Below are 17,892 nucleotides of genomic sequence, written 5' to 3'. Positions count from 1 at the left end.
TCTCAGGTGAAGTGGGGTCATGAATGGAGACTGTGAGCAGCCCTACCTCACAGAAGGAGCTCATGAAGAGAAATCGCACCATCAGGCGAATCAGCAAATAAACATACCACTAAAATATCCCTTCCTGGATGTTTACATAGTATTTATTTTTGAATGAATCTCTTTTAGCCTGGGTTGGTTTTAAACTTGCTATGTAGTTGAAGATGACCTTAGATTTCTGATCATCCTGCCTCCAGTGCCCAAGTGCTGGCACACACATTTATACTGTGCTGGAGACCAAACCTAGGCACATCCTCCCAGCCAAGCTACCATCCCCACCTCTTAATTTGTGAACATAGAGTAAAACAAATACAAACAGGCACAAAATAATTCTCAAATCATTATAGTTCTTCTATGTGTCTTTTTAATGTCTCAGATTTGAAAACATTTTTCATAGGTTGTACTGTGTATATATCATAAAAAAAAAACCCTCAAGGGGTATTGTCAACAAAATAACAGTTCTCACTTCAAAGAGATGTGAGGTAGTTTATCCTGGGATGCAATATGTGCTGGTGTCCCAGGACACACATTCAGGTCACCCCAGTTCCATGTCCCAATGTGGAAACAGTTCCATGAAGTTTTATAGCAGAAGCCCTACTTAAATCGTACACGGGCACTTCTCTCACAACAGTCATACATGGGTTCTTCTCACACGTGGGCACTTCTCACACACATAGTCACTCAGGGGCTCTTCTCACACACACACACAATCATACATGGGCTCTTCTCACACACAGTCACACATGGGCACTTCTCACACACACACAGTCACACATGGGCACTTCTCACACACACAGTCACACATGGGCACTTCTCACACACACAGTCACACATGGGCACTTCTCACACACACAGTCACACATGGGCACTTCTCACACACACAGTCACACATGGGCACTTCTCACACACACAGTCACACATGGGCACTTCTCACACACACAGTCACACATGGGCACTTCTCACACACACAGTCACACATGGGCACTTCTCACACACACAGTCACACATGGGCACTTCTCACACACACAGTCACACATGGGCACTTCTCACACACACAGTCACACATGGGCACTTCTCACACACACAGTCACACATGGGCACTTCTCACACACACAGTCACACATGGGCACTTCTCACACACACAGTCACACATGGGCACTTCTCACACACACAGTCACACATGGGCACTTCTCACACACACAGTCACACATGGGCACTTCTCACACACACAGTCACACATGGGCACTTCTCACACACACAGTCACACATGGGCACTTCTCACACACACAGTCACACATGGGCACTTCTCACACACACAGTCACACATGGGCACTTCTCACACACACAGTCACACATGGGCACTTCTCACACACACAGTCACACATGGGCACTTCTCACACACACAGTCACACATGGGCACTTCTCACACACACAGTCACACATGGGCACTTCTCACACACACAGTCACACATGGGCACTTCTCACACACACAGTGGGAACATCAGGTAGGTGGATCACAGGGAAGGAAGGCATCTCAGCTGGACGCCTCAGATGCTATCTGAAAGAATCCCTAGCCTTTGGTTGGTGGGAACTAGGCAGCTGCTTCTATATTCCCAAGTGTTTACCCAACGGTCACAAAGATGCTAGGTCAGATACAGAAGTGGGGAGCAGACAGTTTGCAAGGTGTCTAAGGACACCCCAATATAACTTGGTTCTGGACATGCAGCCTTTCAACTTCTGTGTCGTTGCTAATCAGCGAATCGGCCTTGCAGAGGGCTCAGTGCAGGAACACAGTACAAAAGGACTCTTCAGAGACAGGCTCCACAGGCATGGGCAAAGCTCTGCTTGCTTACACCTGTGGCTATGGAAATACACTTCTTCCCCCAAACAAAGCAGGCTAAGAACACTATTTGTTCATTATCATGTAGATTTTTACATGTGGGTATACTGCTTTATGTAAACGTGGTTTTATCACTATCCATCCTATTAGAATAACTATTTGAGGTTATTTTTTTACTTTTTAAAGAAACTCATTATGTAGCTCTGGATGTCCTGGAACTCACTATGTTGACCAGGCTGGCCACAAACTTAGAGATATCCACAAGTCTCTGTCTTCTGAATGCTGGGATTAAAGGCATATACTACTACACCCAGCTTCCCATATTTTATTTATTTTGTACTGGTTCAATATTTCACTATCAGAATAATGTTTGTATTTTCTTTCCATTTCTTTCTTTTTCTTTTTAAAAAAAGTATATATGGGCTGGCGAGATGGCTCAGTGGTTAAGAGCGCCGACTGCTCTTCAGAAGGTCCTGAGTTCAAATCCCAGCAACCACATGGTGGCTCACAACCATCTGTAATGAGATCTGATGCCCTCTTCTGGAGTGTCTGAAGATAGCTACAGTGTACTTACATATAACAAATAAATCTTAAAAAAAAAAAAAAAGTATATATATAAAGGTGTGGGCCCAGCTCCTACTGTGAAAAGGCAGAGAACCAAGGTGTTTATTGGCTCCTTAAAGGGGGGACCCACAGGATCATCTCCACACACAGCAGAACCACCATGATGATAAGGTACAGCTTCTCTAGACTGTAAAGTTCTCATAAGGGGACACAAATAAAAACCCAAGGAATAGTTTGAAGCACCTGAAGACTGTGGGGGGAGGGGAGAGGGGTGTCTGGATGAACCTGTGCTAGGGTTTGGCTGTGTCCCCTGGAATTCATGTGTCTTCAGAGCCCCAGTGTTTAGGGTGAGGCCTTTTGGAAGTGACAGGGTTATTTGTTGTAGGCGTGGCTTTGTTCTAAAGGAACTCTTTGGCTCATGGGCTCTTTCTGACTGACTGCCTTTGCCTTTGAGATGCAGCGGGATGCCCCTCACCGCGGTCATGTAGAGGCTGCTATGCTCTTGGACTTCACAGGCTTCAGAACTGTGATCCAAGAAAACCGCAGCTCTGCAGATGCCCTGTGAGCGGTGTTTCAGCTACAGGAACAGAAGACTGACCAAAACAGCCTGGTCTGGAAACCATGTAAACATCACACCTGTGAACTAGTTCTATGGCACATTTACACACATTTGTGGTAAAGACAACTTCCCTAGGCTTTGCTGGATGTCTGGTGCAAACTCTGTTATCATGCAAACTATTGGTAAATTAGTGGGGTGGCTACTATTGTGTTGGTGTAGGCTTGGTTTTGGCAGGTTTTCCTCAGAAGAGGAAGCTGGGTTGGGGTGACCCATCCTTCATGTGGTCCCTGTTTGGCAGACGCTGCTTTGCTGGGGTTTCCCTGGGTCAGGCAGGTAAATCAGCCCAAAGCCTGGCCAGACGACTTCTTGCTCTGCTTCTCCCTCTTGTTCTGAGGGTCTGACCACTCTCCAAGGCTTCAGAGGAACCGCAGTGAGTTGATTCTCATGTATCTGGAGAAGAGGACGTAGAGGTATCGGAACCAGAGGAGCTGGCTGCGGTGGCAGGACATGGCTTTCTGGAAGAATCAGAGAACATGCTGGCACTCACTCTGGGCCTGTTATTTGCAGACCCTCCCTCTCACTGCCCCACTGGGAGCTCTACGCTTTCTTAGATGTATATGTATGTCAGTGCTTGAGTGCATGGGTATGTAGTAACCAAGGAGGCCAAAAGAGGGTGACAGACCCCCTGGAACTGGAGTTACAGATGGCTGTGGCACAGGAACTGAAACCAGATCTTCTATGGGAGCATCGAGTGCTCCTAACCACTGAGCCAGCTCTCCAGCCGCTTGTTTTCATTTCACTGATGATGGTGTATGTATTTTTTTTTTTTTTTTTGGTTTTTTGAGACAGGGTTTCTCTGTGTAGCCCTGGCTGTCCTGGCACTCACTTTGTAGACTAGGTTGGCCTCGAACTCAGAAATCCACCTGTCTCTGCCTCCCAAGTGCTGGGATTAAAGGCATGCGCCACCACGCCCGGTTTATACATTTTATAATCAGGAAAAAAAAAAAAAAGCCCAAGTCGTTGAAAAGCTAGTCAGCCAGGTGGAATAATCTAGCATGTGGCGCACTGTCGCAGGTAGCAGGGCTTTGAAGAGCCAAGGGACATGAGGCTGGGGTCACAGTACAGTATCAGGAGATTCATATCTTACCTTGGCCTGTGCCACTTCTTTGCTGGTGAGCACAAAGAGAACATCCTGGGGTGACAGCAGAGTCCAGGGCAGATCCAGGAGGAAGGCGTACTTCCGAAGCGCGTTCACAGACTGGAGCGTGAGCACGGAGCACCCTGGGCAAGGAGGGATGGCGGATGGGATCACTGTGCTGCTCTCAGCCAGGTGCTCCCCTGAGCACCCTCCCTCTCCTAGTGGCTCAAGGCAGGCAAGGCAGATGCTCTTCAGCTGCCAGGTGCTTTGTGGCTCTCACCAGCATTCTCTCACAGGGGAGGACTGCCAGGTGGCAGAAGTGCTCCACAGCTGTGAGTGTCCGTGCAAGAGCTTCCACTTGGGCTGCTAGAGGGCTGAGGAAAGGTGATAAACAGGAACTTCTAAATTGGGAAACTAAAGACTCATTCCAGCTGTGCTCTGACACCAGGTGCTGGGTGAGCTGGCTCTCACCTGTAATCACAGCACTTGGAAGCCAGCCTAGGCTTCAGAGTTAGACCCCATTGCCGGGTCTGGCATGGCCTTGGTGGTGGGGGAGTGAATTGGTTCCCGCCTCTGGATCAGGACCAACTGGCCTTCCAAAGCCTCATGGGCTGCTGTGGGCAAAAGGCTTGTTTGCATAATAATGTACATATGTTTGCATTCCTCTGTTCCGGCCTAGCAGTAAATGATAATGACTCCACGGGATTCCGAGACTGCACTAGTCCTGGAGGCATAGGTGTGGCTAGTGTCTCAGCAAAATGGTAAATGCTGGGACCTACAAGACAGCCCTTAAGGTTATGAAAAGAACTCTAAAACCATGAGTTTGAAAATATAAAATTTCTCAACTATGTAAAATATGACTATGTAATATAAATTGTGTAAGGAGCTTCATAGATCTAAAGGGACTGAGGCAGCTGCACTGTGAGCCAACTTGTCAGATACTTAGGAGGAAGATAAAGAGATTTAGAGCAGGCTAAGTTTTGTTGTTGTTGTGCTTACATAGATTCCTGAGTTCAAGGTCAGCGTGGGATAAGGAATTTAGGTCCAGGCTCTGCAGTGGTTGAAAAGGTAATTTCTGGGTGGGGTCCCACCCAACTAGTTTGTTGCCTTGTGTAACAGAGGCAGGCGGATCTCCGAATTCTTTTGCAACTTTAAAAAAAATGCGCTTGCTCTCCCATAACAAAGGGCTGGGATCACCGGATGCAGTTTGATAGGATAATCCAAAGGAAGCCAGGAGTAGAGTAAAGGACTAGATTGGTATGTAAAATAAAAGATCAGTGGGAATGAGCTATGCAGAGAAGTTTTTAGGTCAGAGAACTGCTTGGAGAATAGGCACAAGCAGAACACAGAGGTAACTGGCTAAAGATCTCCAGAGAAGGAAAAACAGAGAAAGCAGACTGAAAAGCTGTCTTGAGCAGAACATAGGCCACCAGCTCAGACCCATGCTTTGACCTGAGTCGTTTGTTTCCCCAGGTCCCAGTCAGGCCTTCTCTCAGAACCCCTCTCCAAGCCAAGGCTGGTCCTTGGCACCCCATCTCTGAAAATGTTTTGGCATGGAAAGTCTCTTAACTGCTCTGGAGTTTAGCTTCCTAGTTGATAAAGTGGTGTGGGCAGTGTAGGCCTGCCTGTCTCACGTGGTGGACAATGGTGGCCAGTGGTGCTCCTAAGGCCTCACTCAGTCTGTGGAGACAGCACTCAGCTCCCGCGGTTCACTTTCTGATCTCATGTCACCCCTGTGAGGGAGGCCAGCCCAGAACCTGCCATGCACACCTTACAACACTGCACAGTCTAGGGCCACCCTGAATATGTGTCCTTCAGTCCCCAGCGGTACTGTTCTAGGACTGCCACAAATACTTCAATTACTGATGACCAAGTTGACATAAAATGATGCAGTGTTTACACAGAACCTATCCGCATCCTCTTGTATACATGAATTCATCTCCGGGTTACTTATACTCTCTAATGTGAGGAAATGCTGTGGAAATAGTTGCTGTATTCCATTGTCTAGGACTAATAAGAAGAGAAGAATCTGCATGCTCAGTATAGGTGCCATTTTTTTCTTCTTGCATATTTAAATATGTTTTTGCGTGTGCGTGTGCCTGCATGAGTTTATGTGCACCACATTCGTGCACTGGATGTCTGAATGCCCTGGGACTGGTATTATAAGGTGTTGTAGTCTGCCTGATATGGGTCCTGGGAACTGAGCCCAGGTCCTTTGCAAGAGCGTGCTTTTAACTGGGGAGCCTGGTCTCCAGCATCCCCTTGAATAATTCTGCTCCCATGGTGTTAAGTCCATAGATAACATAGAAATTAATAGATATGGAGGGCTGACAATATTTGCAAATTTCCTTGGTAAGTTCCTTACAAGAGTAGTGACTGTTGTCTATTTGCAAAAAACCAGAAACCCAAACAACAAAAGCCTTCTTTACCTTTAGGCAGCTTCCCTCCTGAGTGCAGGGCCCTGGAGGATGGAGAGGAGGAACATTAGAGGGAGCACGAGACACCCACTCTGCTGTGTAAACAGGAGGGACCTTCAGAGCAAGGCCTGCAGGCCCATGGCCCAGCCAAGCACACGAGACTCCCGGAAGTTTCTATTGCATAAGTCAACATCTAAATCTACAGGACTCCACACTTCTGATTATGGCATTTCATTCCCACACAGCTTAATCCAGAAGTTGGTCTGTGGATTATGGAATAATCTGGCCTCAAGTTTTGCCCATTAGAGATGAGATAACTACCCTCGATGTTTTTTGTTTTTCTCTAAAAATCTATTAGTGTCCTAGTTAGCTTTCTGTTGCCATGATAAAGACCAAGACCAAAAACAACTTTGGGAGGAGGAGAGGGTTTATATCATCTTAAAACTCCCAGATCACAGTCCATCAGGAGGGAAGTTAGGGCAGGAACTTACACTGGAACTTCGAGGTAGGAACTGAAGCAGAGGCCGCTCACTGGCTTGCTACTTTTGGCTTGCTCAGCCTGCTCTCTTATACACTGACGTCCACCTGTCCAGAGGACATCACCCACAGTTGGCAGGGCCCTTCCACATCAATCATCAAACAAGAAAATGACCCACAGACTTGCCTACAGGTCATTTTGATGGAGGCTTTTTCTTGATTGACATTCCCTCTTCCCAAATGACTCCAGCTTGTGTCAAACTGACAAAAAGCCACAAGTACAAGTGAAAGAATAGTAAACTCAGTGCTCCAAGGTATGCTAATCATAAAACAGATAGCGACATTCCTCCACCCACCTACTTCCTGCGTTCAAAGAGTATTCATTCAAAGAAAGTCACCCTGACCCACCCTGACCATTGCGGGAACCCGCTATGCAAAGGTGCTACTGTTAGGGGCTCTTAGAAACTGTCTTGAGAGTTAACAGTTACCATTCCTTGTGACACTTGTGACTTTGTACTTCCTTGTGACTCTTAACTGGTATTTTTGGTATTTTCCAACAACGCCCTCCCCACCTCCTTGAGTTGTGGTTTCTTCCTTTAAATACCCCCTTACTCAGCTACTCGGGGCGCCACGGTCCTCTACCCCTGCGTGGTGTATGACCGTGGGCCCGAGAGCGCTCTTGAATAAAAATCCTCTTGCAGGTTGCAGCAAGACCGTTTCTCGTTGGTGATTTTGGGGTGTCGCCTCTCCTGAGTCAGAACGTGAGGGAGTCCTCACGTTGTGGGTCTTTCACAAGCAGAGATGGAACTAGCTAAGTCCTACTCAAGGACCCTACCCACTGTCTGCTGAGGTGCTCCTGGATTGTTTGTAGTACATACCTGAGTGCAAATTAACAAGGCTCTAGGGGCTGGCGAGATGGCTCAGTGGTTAAGAGTGCCGACTGCTCTTCTGAAGGTCCTGAGTTCAAATTCCAGCAACCACATGGTGGCTCACAACCATCCATAACAAAATCTGATGCCCTCTTCTGGAGTGTCTGAAGACAGCTACAGTGTACTTACATATAATAAATAAATAAATCTTAAAAAAAAAAAACAAGGGGAGTGGGGGTGGGTGGGTATGGGGGACTTTTGGTATAGCATTGGAAATGTAAATGAGCTAAATACCTAATAAAAAATGAAAAAAAAAGAACAAAAAAAACAAGGCTCTATGTGGACCTGGAACAAAATGGAGCCCCTGTTCCTACCAACAATATGACAGCAATAATTTCTGGTATCTTTCAAAGTTGCATACAATTGAAGACAAGGTTGGGGAGCCGTCAGGTCAGGTCTGCCTACATGGGAGCCTTATAGAGGCACCTCACTGAAGGGAGAACCAGGCTGACATACTTGAAAGCAAAACACCTTAAAAATAAAGGATGTGGTGAGGTAGGTGAGCAACAGAGCAGCAGTGGCTGTACAGGGACACTGGTAGGTTTGCTGGCACAGACAACAGGCAGGGAGTGTTGAGTAACTGTGACCCTTGAGCAAATGGAGGACCACTTCCTTCCCACATCCATCACCCCGTTCCCACGCCCATCCCTCAGAGAAGCATACCTCACAGCTTTGTACAAAGCAATATGGTTGCTGTGACCACTGACTCCTTCTGCATCAAAAGTCACCACCTGCAAGGCAGACCGGGAGGAAGGGCTCATTCAGAGGTACTGAATGGCTTCTTTGCTGCCTCAGCTTCAAAGCAGCCTTCACCATTCCTTTGGGGAAGGAAAGGGCAGAGCTCTGCAACTTTTCAAATTTTGTTTTTGTCAGTTATGGTTTAGTTGTTTTTTGTTTGTTTGTTTGGTTGGTTTTTTAATGAGGGGTTTCTCTCAGTGTCCCCGGCAGTTCTGGACCAGGCTGAGACTAAATGCTTGTACCACTTGCTACCCAGCACTTTTCTGATTCTGAGGATCTGAAACAGCTTCTCAGCAGTTAGATCTGTGTGTGGCAGCGGTGGGTTCTATGGTTCACTCCTGGCTCTGGCAGTAGGAGAGAGCGGAATTTACCCCATCCACACAAACTCATCTTCCAAATCTTTGTTGCACATGCATGTATGTGCACGTGGGGACCAGAGAACTGTGGGTGTTGTTCCCTAGGAGCTGCCCATCTTGTTTCTGAGACAGGGTCTCTCACTTGCTGATCTGGACCTTGCTGACCAGGCTAGTCTGGCTGGCCAGAGAATCCCAGGGACCTGCTCGCCTGTCTCCCCAGTACTGGGACCAGAAGCACACAGCACCATGCCTGGTTTTTGGTTTGTTTGTTTCCTACGTGGGCTGTAGAGATGAATGTCAAGTTTTCATGACTCCAAGGCTCAGGACACCTCTGTTGTAGGCTTTGGGTATGAGTAGAGTGCTTGCCCAGCACACATGAAATCCAGGGTTTGTTCCTCAGCACTATATACATTGATGTGGTGGTGCGAGAATGCGTCTGAGGCCATCCTGGGATACATGAGAACCTGTCTCAATAGATATTTGTTTCTTATCACTTGCATTTTCCTCCATGACTGCTACATAGGAATCATTCAGGTAGAAACAGCCTGATTCGCTGGGGTTCCCCTCCTTATGCCACACCACAGGTACAATGTCCTGGATTGACTCACAGAAGTCTATCTTAGGCTGCCTCTCGTTCCATTTGCAAAAATATCTTCATCTATAAGCTTTGTCTAAACTCTTAACATTTAATTTCTGCACAGATGGATTTAAAGGGGAAAAAAAAAAAGACAGTTTGACTTCAGGGTGGGGATGGGTTGAGTTAGGGTCTGCCATATAGCTCAGGCTAGTCTAGAAGCCACTACATAGCTGAGGATAACTTTGAACTCCTGTTTGCTTCCACTTCCTAAGTGCTGGGATTACATATGTGCCGCTGTGCCCAGCTCTATAGTTTGAATATAATAGCAGAAATCACAGTGTGGGGCAGAGAGATGGCTCCGGAGGTAAAGCTGCCTGCTGCAAACCTGATGAGCTCAGAAGCCACCTGAAGGAGAAATGAGTCCTTAGAGCTGTCCTCTGACCTCCACAGGCACGCCGCATGTGCGCCTATATACACCACAAACGCACAAATAAATAAATAAGCATGAGAAAACCCATGAATGAAAGAAACATAAGAAAACAAGGATTCAGGAAAGCGATTAAAGACGGTTGGTTAGAGGCCAATGGAAAGAGAAGGGCTGTTCCCGAGGACACAAAGTATCCCAGTGGCACAGAGGAAGGGGTTAGAACTGAAATTGGATAGTCAGGGAAAAGAGTTACTCTTGCTCTCTTTCTTTTGTGGTTGTATTATTATTATTTATTATTATTATTATTAGAGATGTCTCATGTACCCCAGCCTGGCCTTGAACTCTCTGTGTAGCTGAGACTGGCCTTAAACCCCTGGTCTCCATGCTTCTACCTCCCAGGCTTATAGCCCTGTACCAATGCACCAGGCTCGGTCTTTCTATTTACAGGGCCTGGCTACTGTGAGAGCCAGCCGGGTCTCTGTCTTCAGGAGTGCGTTAGTGCCGATCCAGGCCATTTCCTAGACAGTTTCATGATGACAAAATGAAGGGCTAAACGGCTGGGCTGGGATGAATGTTCTCATTTGTCAAAACTAAGAAGCACTTTTTCCTTCTTTCTTGGTTTTTGCATTGCTGGGATTCAAACCCTGGGACTTGTGCATACTAAGAAAGTACTATACCCACTGGACTAGACCCTCAGCCCTGAAACTCTGAAGCTTTCTGGCATTGACCCCCTACCATTTATTGGTCTCAAACTATTATTAGAAAGGAGCCTGGAGTCCGGTGCCCTGGTCAGGAAGTCTTCTGGGGCCAGGCATTAGAATTGGCGAAAGAATACATTTGTTTCTTCCTAACCACCAGCAGATCCTTGGCCTGCCACTCAACCCATCAGTGTGAAGCTTAGAAAGACAAGCTTCTTCATAGCCGGCCGTGGTGGCACACACCTTTAATCCCAGCACTTGGGAGGCAGAGGCAGGCGGATTTCTGAGTTCGAGGCCAGCCTGGTCTACAAAGTGAGTTCCAGGATAGTCAGGGCTATACAGAGAAACCCTGTCTCAAAAAAACAAAAATAAAATAAAAATAAAAATAGAAGGTCTAGCAGTAAGTGGTTGTACACACCTTTAATCCCAGAAGTCAGGAGGCAGAGGCAGGCGGATCTCTGAGTTTGAAGCCACCCTGGTCTACAGAGTGAGTTCCAGGATATCCTGGGCTACACAGAGAAACCCTGTTTTAACACACCCTCACCCCCCCCTCAAAGGTCTAATGTATCAATCCGCTCAATGAATGTGTCATTGGTAGAAAAGCCCAATCTGCTTCTCAACCAGCATGCTCTATCTTTTAACAAATGTCAAAAGAACAGACTTTGAATAGTGAAATTTTAGATATGAACCTATGAGGGATTGCTATTTTGATTATTTTGAGGTTTGGAAAGTAAGCCTTGGCAGCTTTAAAATGGGCTGTTAGTCAGGTGCGGCCATGCAACCTTTAATCCTAGCACTGGTGAGGCAGAGGTAGGAGGATTTCTGTGTGTTTCAGGCCAGGCTGGTCCACATTGAAAGTTCCAGGACAGCCAGGGCTACAGATCCTGTCAATAATAAATGAATGAATAGGACAGGACAGGACAGGATAGAACTGACTGTGGCTGAACCCTAACCTGCTAGTCCTAAGAGAGCTGAGATGGCTAGCAAAAATGAATCTCCATTTCTGCTCTAATGGTGACTGAAATTTCCCTTATAAAGCGAGTATGAATTTATCCTCATTTTAAAAAAAAGAAATGGAGGTGAGCGAGCTGGGCATGGTGCTGCATGCCTTTAACCCCAGCACTCCAGTTGATCTCTTTGAGTTTCAAGGCTAACCTGATCTACACAGTGAGACCATGTCACAAACAAACAAGTGAAAGGGAGGCTTGAATATCATAGCTTCAGAATTGAGAATGTAGCTCATTGACAGAGCCAGGGCTTATGCACAAAGCTTTGGGTGAGATCCACAGAGCCCCCTACTCCCCTATACATTTCTGGAATCTGCTAACCCTAGATCTTTATTTTTATTTCATGTGCACTCATGTTTTGCCTGCATGTATGTCTGCATGAAGGTGTTAGATTCCCAAAACTGGAGTTATAAGCTGCCACGTGGGTGCTGGGAATTGAACCCAGGTCTTCTGGAAGAGCAGCCAGTGCTTTTAACCATTGATCCATCTCTCCAGCCCCAGCATTTACAACTTTAATCTTCAAGGTAAGACTGCTACCCTAACTGTAAAGCTACTTGGTACTAGAAGTTCTGTGCCAGTGAGAGTCCTGTGCAGGCTCCTGGGTGGGGGTGGGGCTGAATTTTCAGGAGAAAGCTGGGAAGGCAGGACAGGGTTTGAAAAATGTTCTTCTCAAGCCTGAGAGTTGAGAACCTGTTCAGTCCATCATACATAAGATGGAAGGGAATTGAAAGGCGTGGCTCCCCTTCAGTGGGTTTAGCAGACAGCCTTTTAGAGTGGGCTTGGAGCAGAGCTGGGAGCAGAAAGCAGCCATGAGGCAGGTAGCAGAAGCTAGCCCTGTGACAGGATGGAGACCCGGCCTCTCCACTGGAAGTGGCATTCCCTTACCAGGTCAGTGCCATTGGCATGTATGTGCTGAAGGAGGGTGCTGGCCACGAGCTCCGTGTCCCACTGCACTTCTGGATCATCCGGAAAGTCCCTGCAAGAGAGAAGCACACCAGAATCCTTTTCAAGATGGGAAAAACCTTTTTCTTTTTCTTTTTCTTTTTCTTTCTTTCTTTTTTTTTTTTTTTTGTCTTTTCATTTTTTTTCTTTTTTATTTGCTTGTTTTTCAAGACAGGGTTTCTCTGTGTAGCCCTGGCTGTCCTGGAACTTGCTCTGTAGATCAGACTGGCCTCGAACTCACAGAGATTCACCAGTCTCTGCCTTCTGCGTGCTGGAATTAAAGGCATGTGCCATCACCACCACCATCACCTGGGCTGGAATAACCTTTTGCCTTTTGAGACTCAGCCGGTGGTGTGCAGCTTTGAGAGGAATTCTATCAGGGTGGGGAGTCCTCTACTCTTCATGTGCTCAGATTTCAGTTAAAGAAATGAGGTTTACAGACAGAAAACTACTAGAAACCCACACAACACACACAGCTTTCTTTGCTCCTCAACAGGAAGGTTGCCAGCACAAACTTCCTACAGTGAGGGCCAATAATTGACCTAGAATTCTGGACCAAGGAGAGTCACAAGGTTTTTCAACAGGAAAATGACAGGAGTCCCATCACTAAAAACATGCCATTGTTTCCTTTGCTTCATTGGCAACCTCTACCCAGCTCCCCAGCTCTGTCAGTGCAATCAGATGCTCCTGCACGCGGGCAGACAGAGAGCCTTCAGGTAGAGGCTGGTCTTAGAGAGGAACAAATGGGTACAAAACCCAGCCTTGCTCCATCAAGGTCTGTAAACCTTGCTTTGGCCAAGTGGAATGTCCACTCTGGGCCTCTTGTTAACTTACTAATTTTCCATGTTCTCTTCTGCTTCTTTTGTCTAACTAGCACTAGCACGTTCCATCCAGTACAAGGCCCCCATCCCCTCCAGTGCCACTTCCTCCACTGGGTCTTCTACAAGGAGCATGAGGCTGTAATTTCAACTTCAGTGAGTACAGTCCCCTGTACTGCTCAACTTTTTTAAAAATAATTTTCTTTACTTACTGGGGGGTACACACATGTACACCAGTGTGTGTGGTGTGTGTGTGTGTGTGTGTGTGTGTGTGTGTGTGTACAGCTTGCAGGAATTAGATCTCTCCTCCACTACGTAGGTCCCTGGGATTGAATTCAGTGATCAGGCTTAGCAACAAGTGCCTTTATTGCTGAGCCCTGACTTGATTTCTGATACTGACTTCAAGTTGTGAAGTTTCCCTGAACCATCAACAATTCACTGGAAATACATAAACTACTCACTGACAATTGTTCCATGTATGATTAGGCAAAGGTATAGATTAAAGTCAGTCAAATGAAGAGACGCCTCAGGCAGAGATCCCATTGTGCTTCCTGTGGAGGCAGGGCATGTCCGCCCAGCTTCAATATGTGGCAGTGCATGGGAGCACTGTTAGCCAGGAGCTTTGGTGTTCAGTTTTAGTAGTGACTGACTGACTGCCTGTGGTTGATCTCAGCCTCCATGTGGCTGATACCATATTGCCCAAAATCTGTACCAAAGTCAGCTACATTTCCCAGAAGCCAAGGGCAAAGTCAAATTCTTTACTGTAGGCTATCCTTGTGTATAAGAACCTTCACTGGGCTGGTAAGATGGCTCAGCAGGTAACAGCACCAACTGCTCTCCTGAAGGTCCTGAGTTCAAATCCCAGCAACCACATGGTGGCTCACAACCACCCGTAATGAGATCTAGTGCCCTTTTCTGGAGGGAGTGGGGCTGACTGGAGTAAGCAGAGGTCCTAAATTCAATTCCCAACAACCACAGGAAGGCTCACAACCATCTGTACAGCTACAGTGTACTCATACATAAAATAAATAAATAAATAAAAAGAACCTTCACTGTCCCCCTCCATCAACTATGGCCTGTATTGTATCTGTCTAAAGTAAAAAAATATATAAATAAAGCTACTTCTTGTGTACTTGGTATAATTCAAGTTGAAGGACAATGTATGTAAACAAACAGTAAGAACCCATGCCTCCCATGTGCAAGGCACTTTCATTAAGGAGTGCATAATGCATACCAGTTGGTTGAATTATAACTTTTATTTGGCTAAACCAAAGGAAGTTATACTGGCCTTTTGGTGAGAACTTAGAAAGATAGCATTTTTATAAAACAGATCTTGCTGAGCATGGTGTCACACACCTTTAATACTGCACTCACAAGGCAGCAACAGGCAGATCTCTGAGTCTGAGGCCAGCCTGGGATACATGGAGACACCCTGTCTCAAACCAAACCAAACCAAACCAAACCAAACCAAACCAAACCAAACCAAACCAAACCAAAACCAAACCAAACCAAAACAAACCAAAACAAACCAAACCAAAACAAACCAAACCAAAACAAACCAAAACAAACCAAAACAAAATAAAACCTATCTGACAAACTGGATATGTTGGCATGTGCCTGGAATACTTGGACCTAGGAGCCAGAGGCAGGAGGATATTCTGCAAGTTTGAGGCTAGCCTGGTCAACACTGAGTTCCAGGACAGACAGGACTACACAGCAAAACTCTTTCCTAGGAAACAAAACCAAAGACTGGCATGGTGGCTCCCGTCTTTAATCCTAGCACTTGGGAGGCTGTAGCAGGAGGATTTTCATGAATTTGAGGCCAGCCTAGCTACAATAGTGAGTTCCAGGATATCCTGGGCTATAGAGTAGGCCTTTGTCTCAAGAATAGACTCTACTACTACCAAAAAAACTGATCTGAGTTAAAAAGTGCATGGATTGGGCATAGATTGCAAGTCATCCCAACTTCCTCTCTCCAACTCAATGTAAGAAAATATAAGAAAAATTCAAGCAAACACACACACACAGACACACACACACACCCCTCCTTTCAGACCAAATGAGTTCTCCTTTGCCAATAGTGCACTTCTAATTAGTACAAGACCTGGGTCTAAGGCATAACCTTTGCCCGGTTTCTATCTTCTCTGGTAGAGTAGGAGTTCTGCTTTGGTAACAGTGCTGGCAAAACAGGTGTGTTGGAGGCAGTCTTTGGACTCTAAAGAAACAGTTGGTGAATGACCTGTGTCCGGTTTTGTTTATACAGTCTTTCTTCCTGATGACTGGAGTTTACACATGCTGATTAGAATTATAATTGCCATTTTGGTCCAGAGACTAATCAGGTATGAAAGACAGATATAACAGAGTGACAAAAAGGAATACAGACACTAAGGGCTCTGGAGAGTCAGCCACACAGTCTTAGGTGTCACCATGGTGGCTTCTACCATAGTGGGGCTTCTGATATCTACAACATGAAAGCAATTACTTAGACTTGGTTGTGATGTTGTGTGTGTCTGTGTGATTGTGTTAGGGGTACACACATATGAAGGAGCATGTATACGCACGATGACCAGAGAGGACACTGGGAATCCTTCTCTACCAGTCTTTATTGCTTAGAGACAGGGTTTCTTGCTAAACTGAGAGTTAGGCTGGCAGCCAGTAAACCCTGACTTTATCGTCTACATTGCTAGGGTTACAGGCATGTGTGACCATGTTTGCCTTTTTAAAACAAAACAAAACAAAACAAAACATGGATACTGTGCTTTTGAAATTCTTACTCAATGAACCGTTTCCTAAGCTTTGAATTTAATTTTTTAAAAGTTCCACACAATCAATTATTTAGGTTGTTTCCTGTGCTTATTACTGTACTAAGATTATGACAAGTACCCAACACATACAACTCTTTGTATGTGGCTCTCAATATTTCCTTGTGATAAAATCAGCGAAACTCAATTTCTGCGTCAAAGATGAAGTGAGGAGTATGCATGTAGACTAATTCTTACAAGAACCCTGTTAAGGGCTGGAGAGATGGCTCAGTGGTTAAGAGAACCAACTGCTCTTCCGAAGGTCCCAGCAACCACATGATGGGTCACAGCAATCTGTAATGAGATCTGATGCCCTCTTCTGGTGCATCTGAACATTATTATCATTATTATTATTATAAATAAATCTTAAAAAAAAGAGAACCCTGTTAAGAAGAGTAGATGGGAACTGTTGACAAAGGTGGGGGAGAGTATCAGGGAATGGGGATGGGGTGAGGGTGGAGGGCTGTGCATTTTACAAGCTGATTGGAAACACTAGTAAGCATACATCATGCCTGCTCTAAGAACTAAGGGGTGCACGTGTGCGCGTGTTTCTGAGGGCTGTTAGGCAAGTGCTCTACTTCTGGGAATCGAACCCAGGTCCTCTGGAAGAGTGACAGTGCTCTTAACCACTGATCAGCCTGTCCGGCCCCAGTGGGCATATATTCTAAAGCAGTTCCCTTGTAATTTTTTAACATCCAAGTCCAGATTTCTGGAAGCCTCCAAGGATGGGCAACAAAGTTATTGAGCTTTGAGCTCCTAAAAATTTCCATTACTAAACGCAAGGTGATGCTTTGCGCCTTAACATTCACCTCCTGCCTAGCTCAATCCTGGGTTGTTTCCTGAAAGAGCCGGCAAAGGAAACTGAACAAAAAAGGCTTAACTTCCAATGGAAGGAAGTGTCCAAAGGAAGATGAGGACTAAACATTCTTTTTTCTAAACAATTATGTTTCATTTATTGATTTTGTGTGAATGCATACATGTTTGCATTCCTGCATGCATGAGTGCTTGCCACAGTGTGCATGTGGAGTTCAGCAGACACACAGTGGGAGCTGCCTCCCTCTTTCCACCATGTGGGTCCTGTGGATTGAATTCAAATCATCAGGCTCAGCGGGGGACATCTTTACCTGCTGAGTCAACTTGCTCACCCTCAAAAACAAAGTATTTGCTTTATTTTGAGACAGGGTCTCGCTATATAACTCTGACTGGCCTGGAACTTCACTGTAGACCACCAGGCTGGCCTCTGCTTCCCTTGCTGGGATTAAAGGTGTACTTCACCACCTCTGAATAAAATACTTTTTAAATTAAAAATGTTTTAGGCCAGGTAGTGGTGGCACACGCCTTTAATCCCAGCACTTGGGAGGCAGAGGCAGGCGGATTTCTGAGTTCGAGGCCAGCCTGGTCTACAGAGTGAGTTCCAGGACAGGCAGGGCTATACAGAAAAACCCTGTCTCGGAAAACAAACAAACAAACATTTTTATGATGTTGTATGTATAAGTATTTGGCTTCATGCGTGTCTATGCACTTGTGTGCCTGGTCCCTGAGGAAGCCATCGAGAGCATGAAATC

At 45.9% G+C, this 17,892-nt stretch overlaps 1 protein-coding gene across 1 annotated transcript in view; it reads right to left on the bottom strand.

Annotated features, from left to right (window-relative positions):
- Positions 1-383: 383 nt before the first annotated feature.
- Positions 384-17,892, bottom strand: part of Pigl (phosphatidylinositol glycan anchor biosynthesis, class L) — a 57,597-nt gene continuing 40,088 nt past the window's right edge. Inside the window, exons 3-7 of the mRNA NM_001039536.4 lie at positions 12,652-12,742; positions 8,627-8,694; positions 6,570-6,601; positions 4,150-4,283; positions 384-3,517 (exon numbers count right to left, since the gene is read on the bottom strand). Of these exons, the coding sequence (NP_001034625.1) occupies positions 3,419-3,517; positions 4,150-4,283; positions 6,570-6,601; positions 8,627-8,694; positions 12,652-12,742 (424 nt within the window). The 3' untranslated portion in view covers positions 384-3,418. The remainder of the gene's footprint in view (positions 3,518-4,149; positions 4,284-6,569; positions 6,602-8,626; positions 8,695-12,651; positions 12,743-17,892) is intronic.

The sequence above is a fragment of the Mus musculus genome, chromosome 11 (genome assembly GCF_000001635.26).
Source record: "Mus musculus strain C57BL/6J chromosome 11, GRCm38.p6 C57BL/6J".
In the NCBI taxonomy this organism is placed as follows: Eukaryota; Metazoa; Chordata; class Mammalia; order Rodentia; family Muridae; genus Mus; species Mus musculus.
The sequence above is the reverse complement of the archived record's forward strand: the minus strand, read 5'-3'. Positions and strand labels throughout refer to the sequence as shown.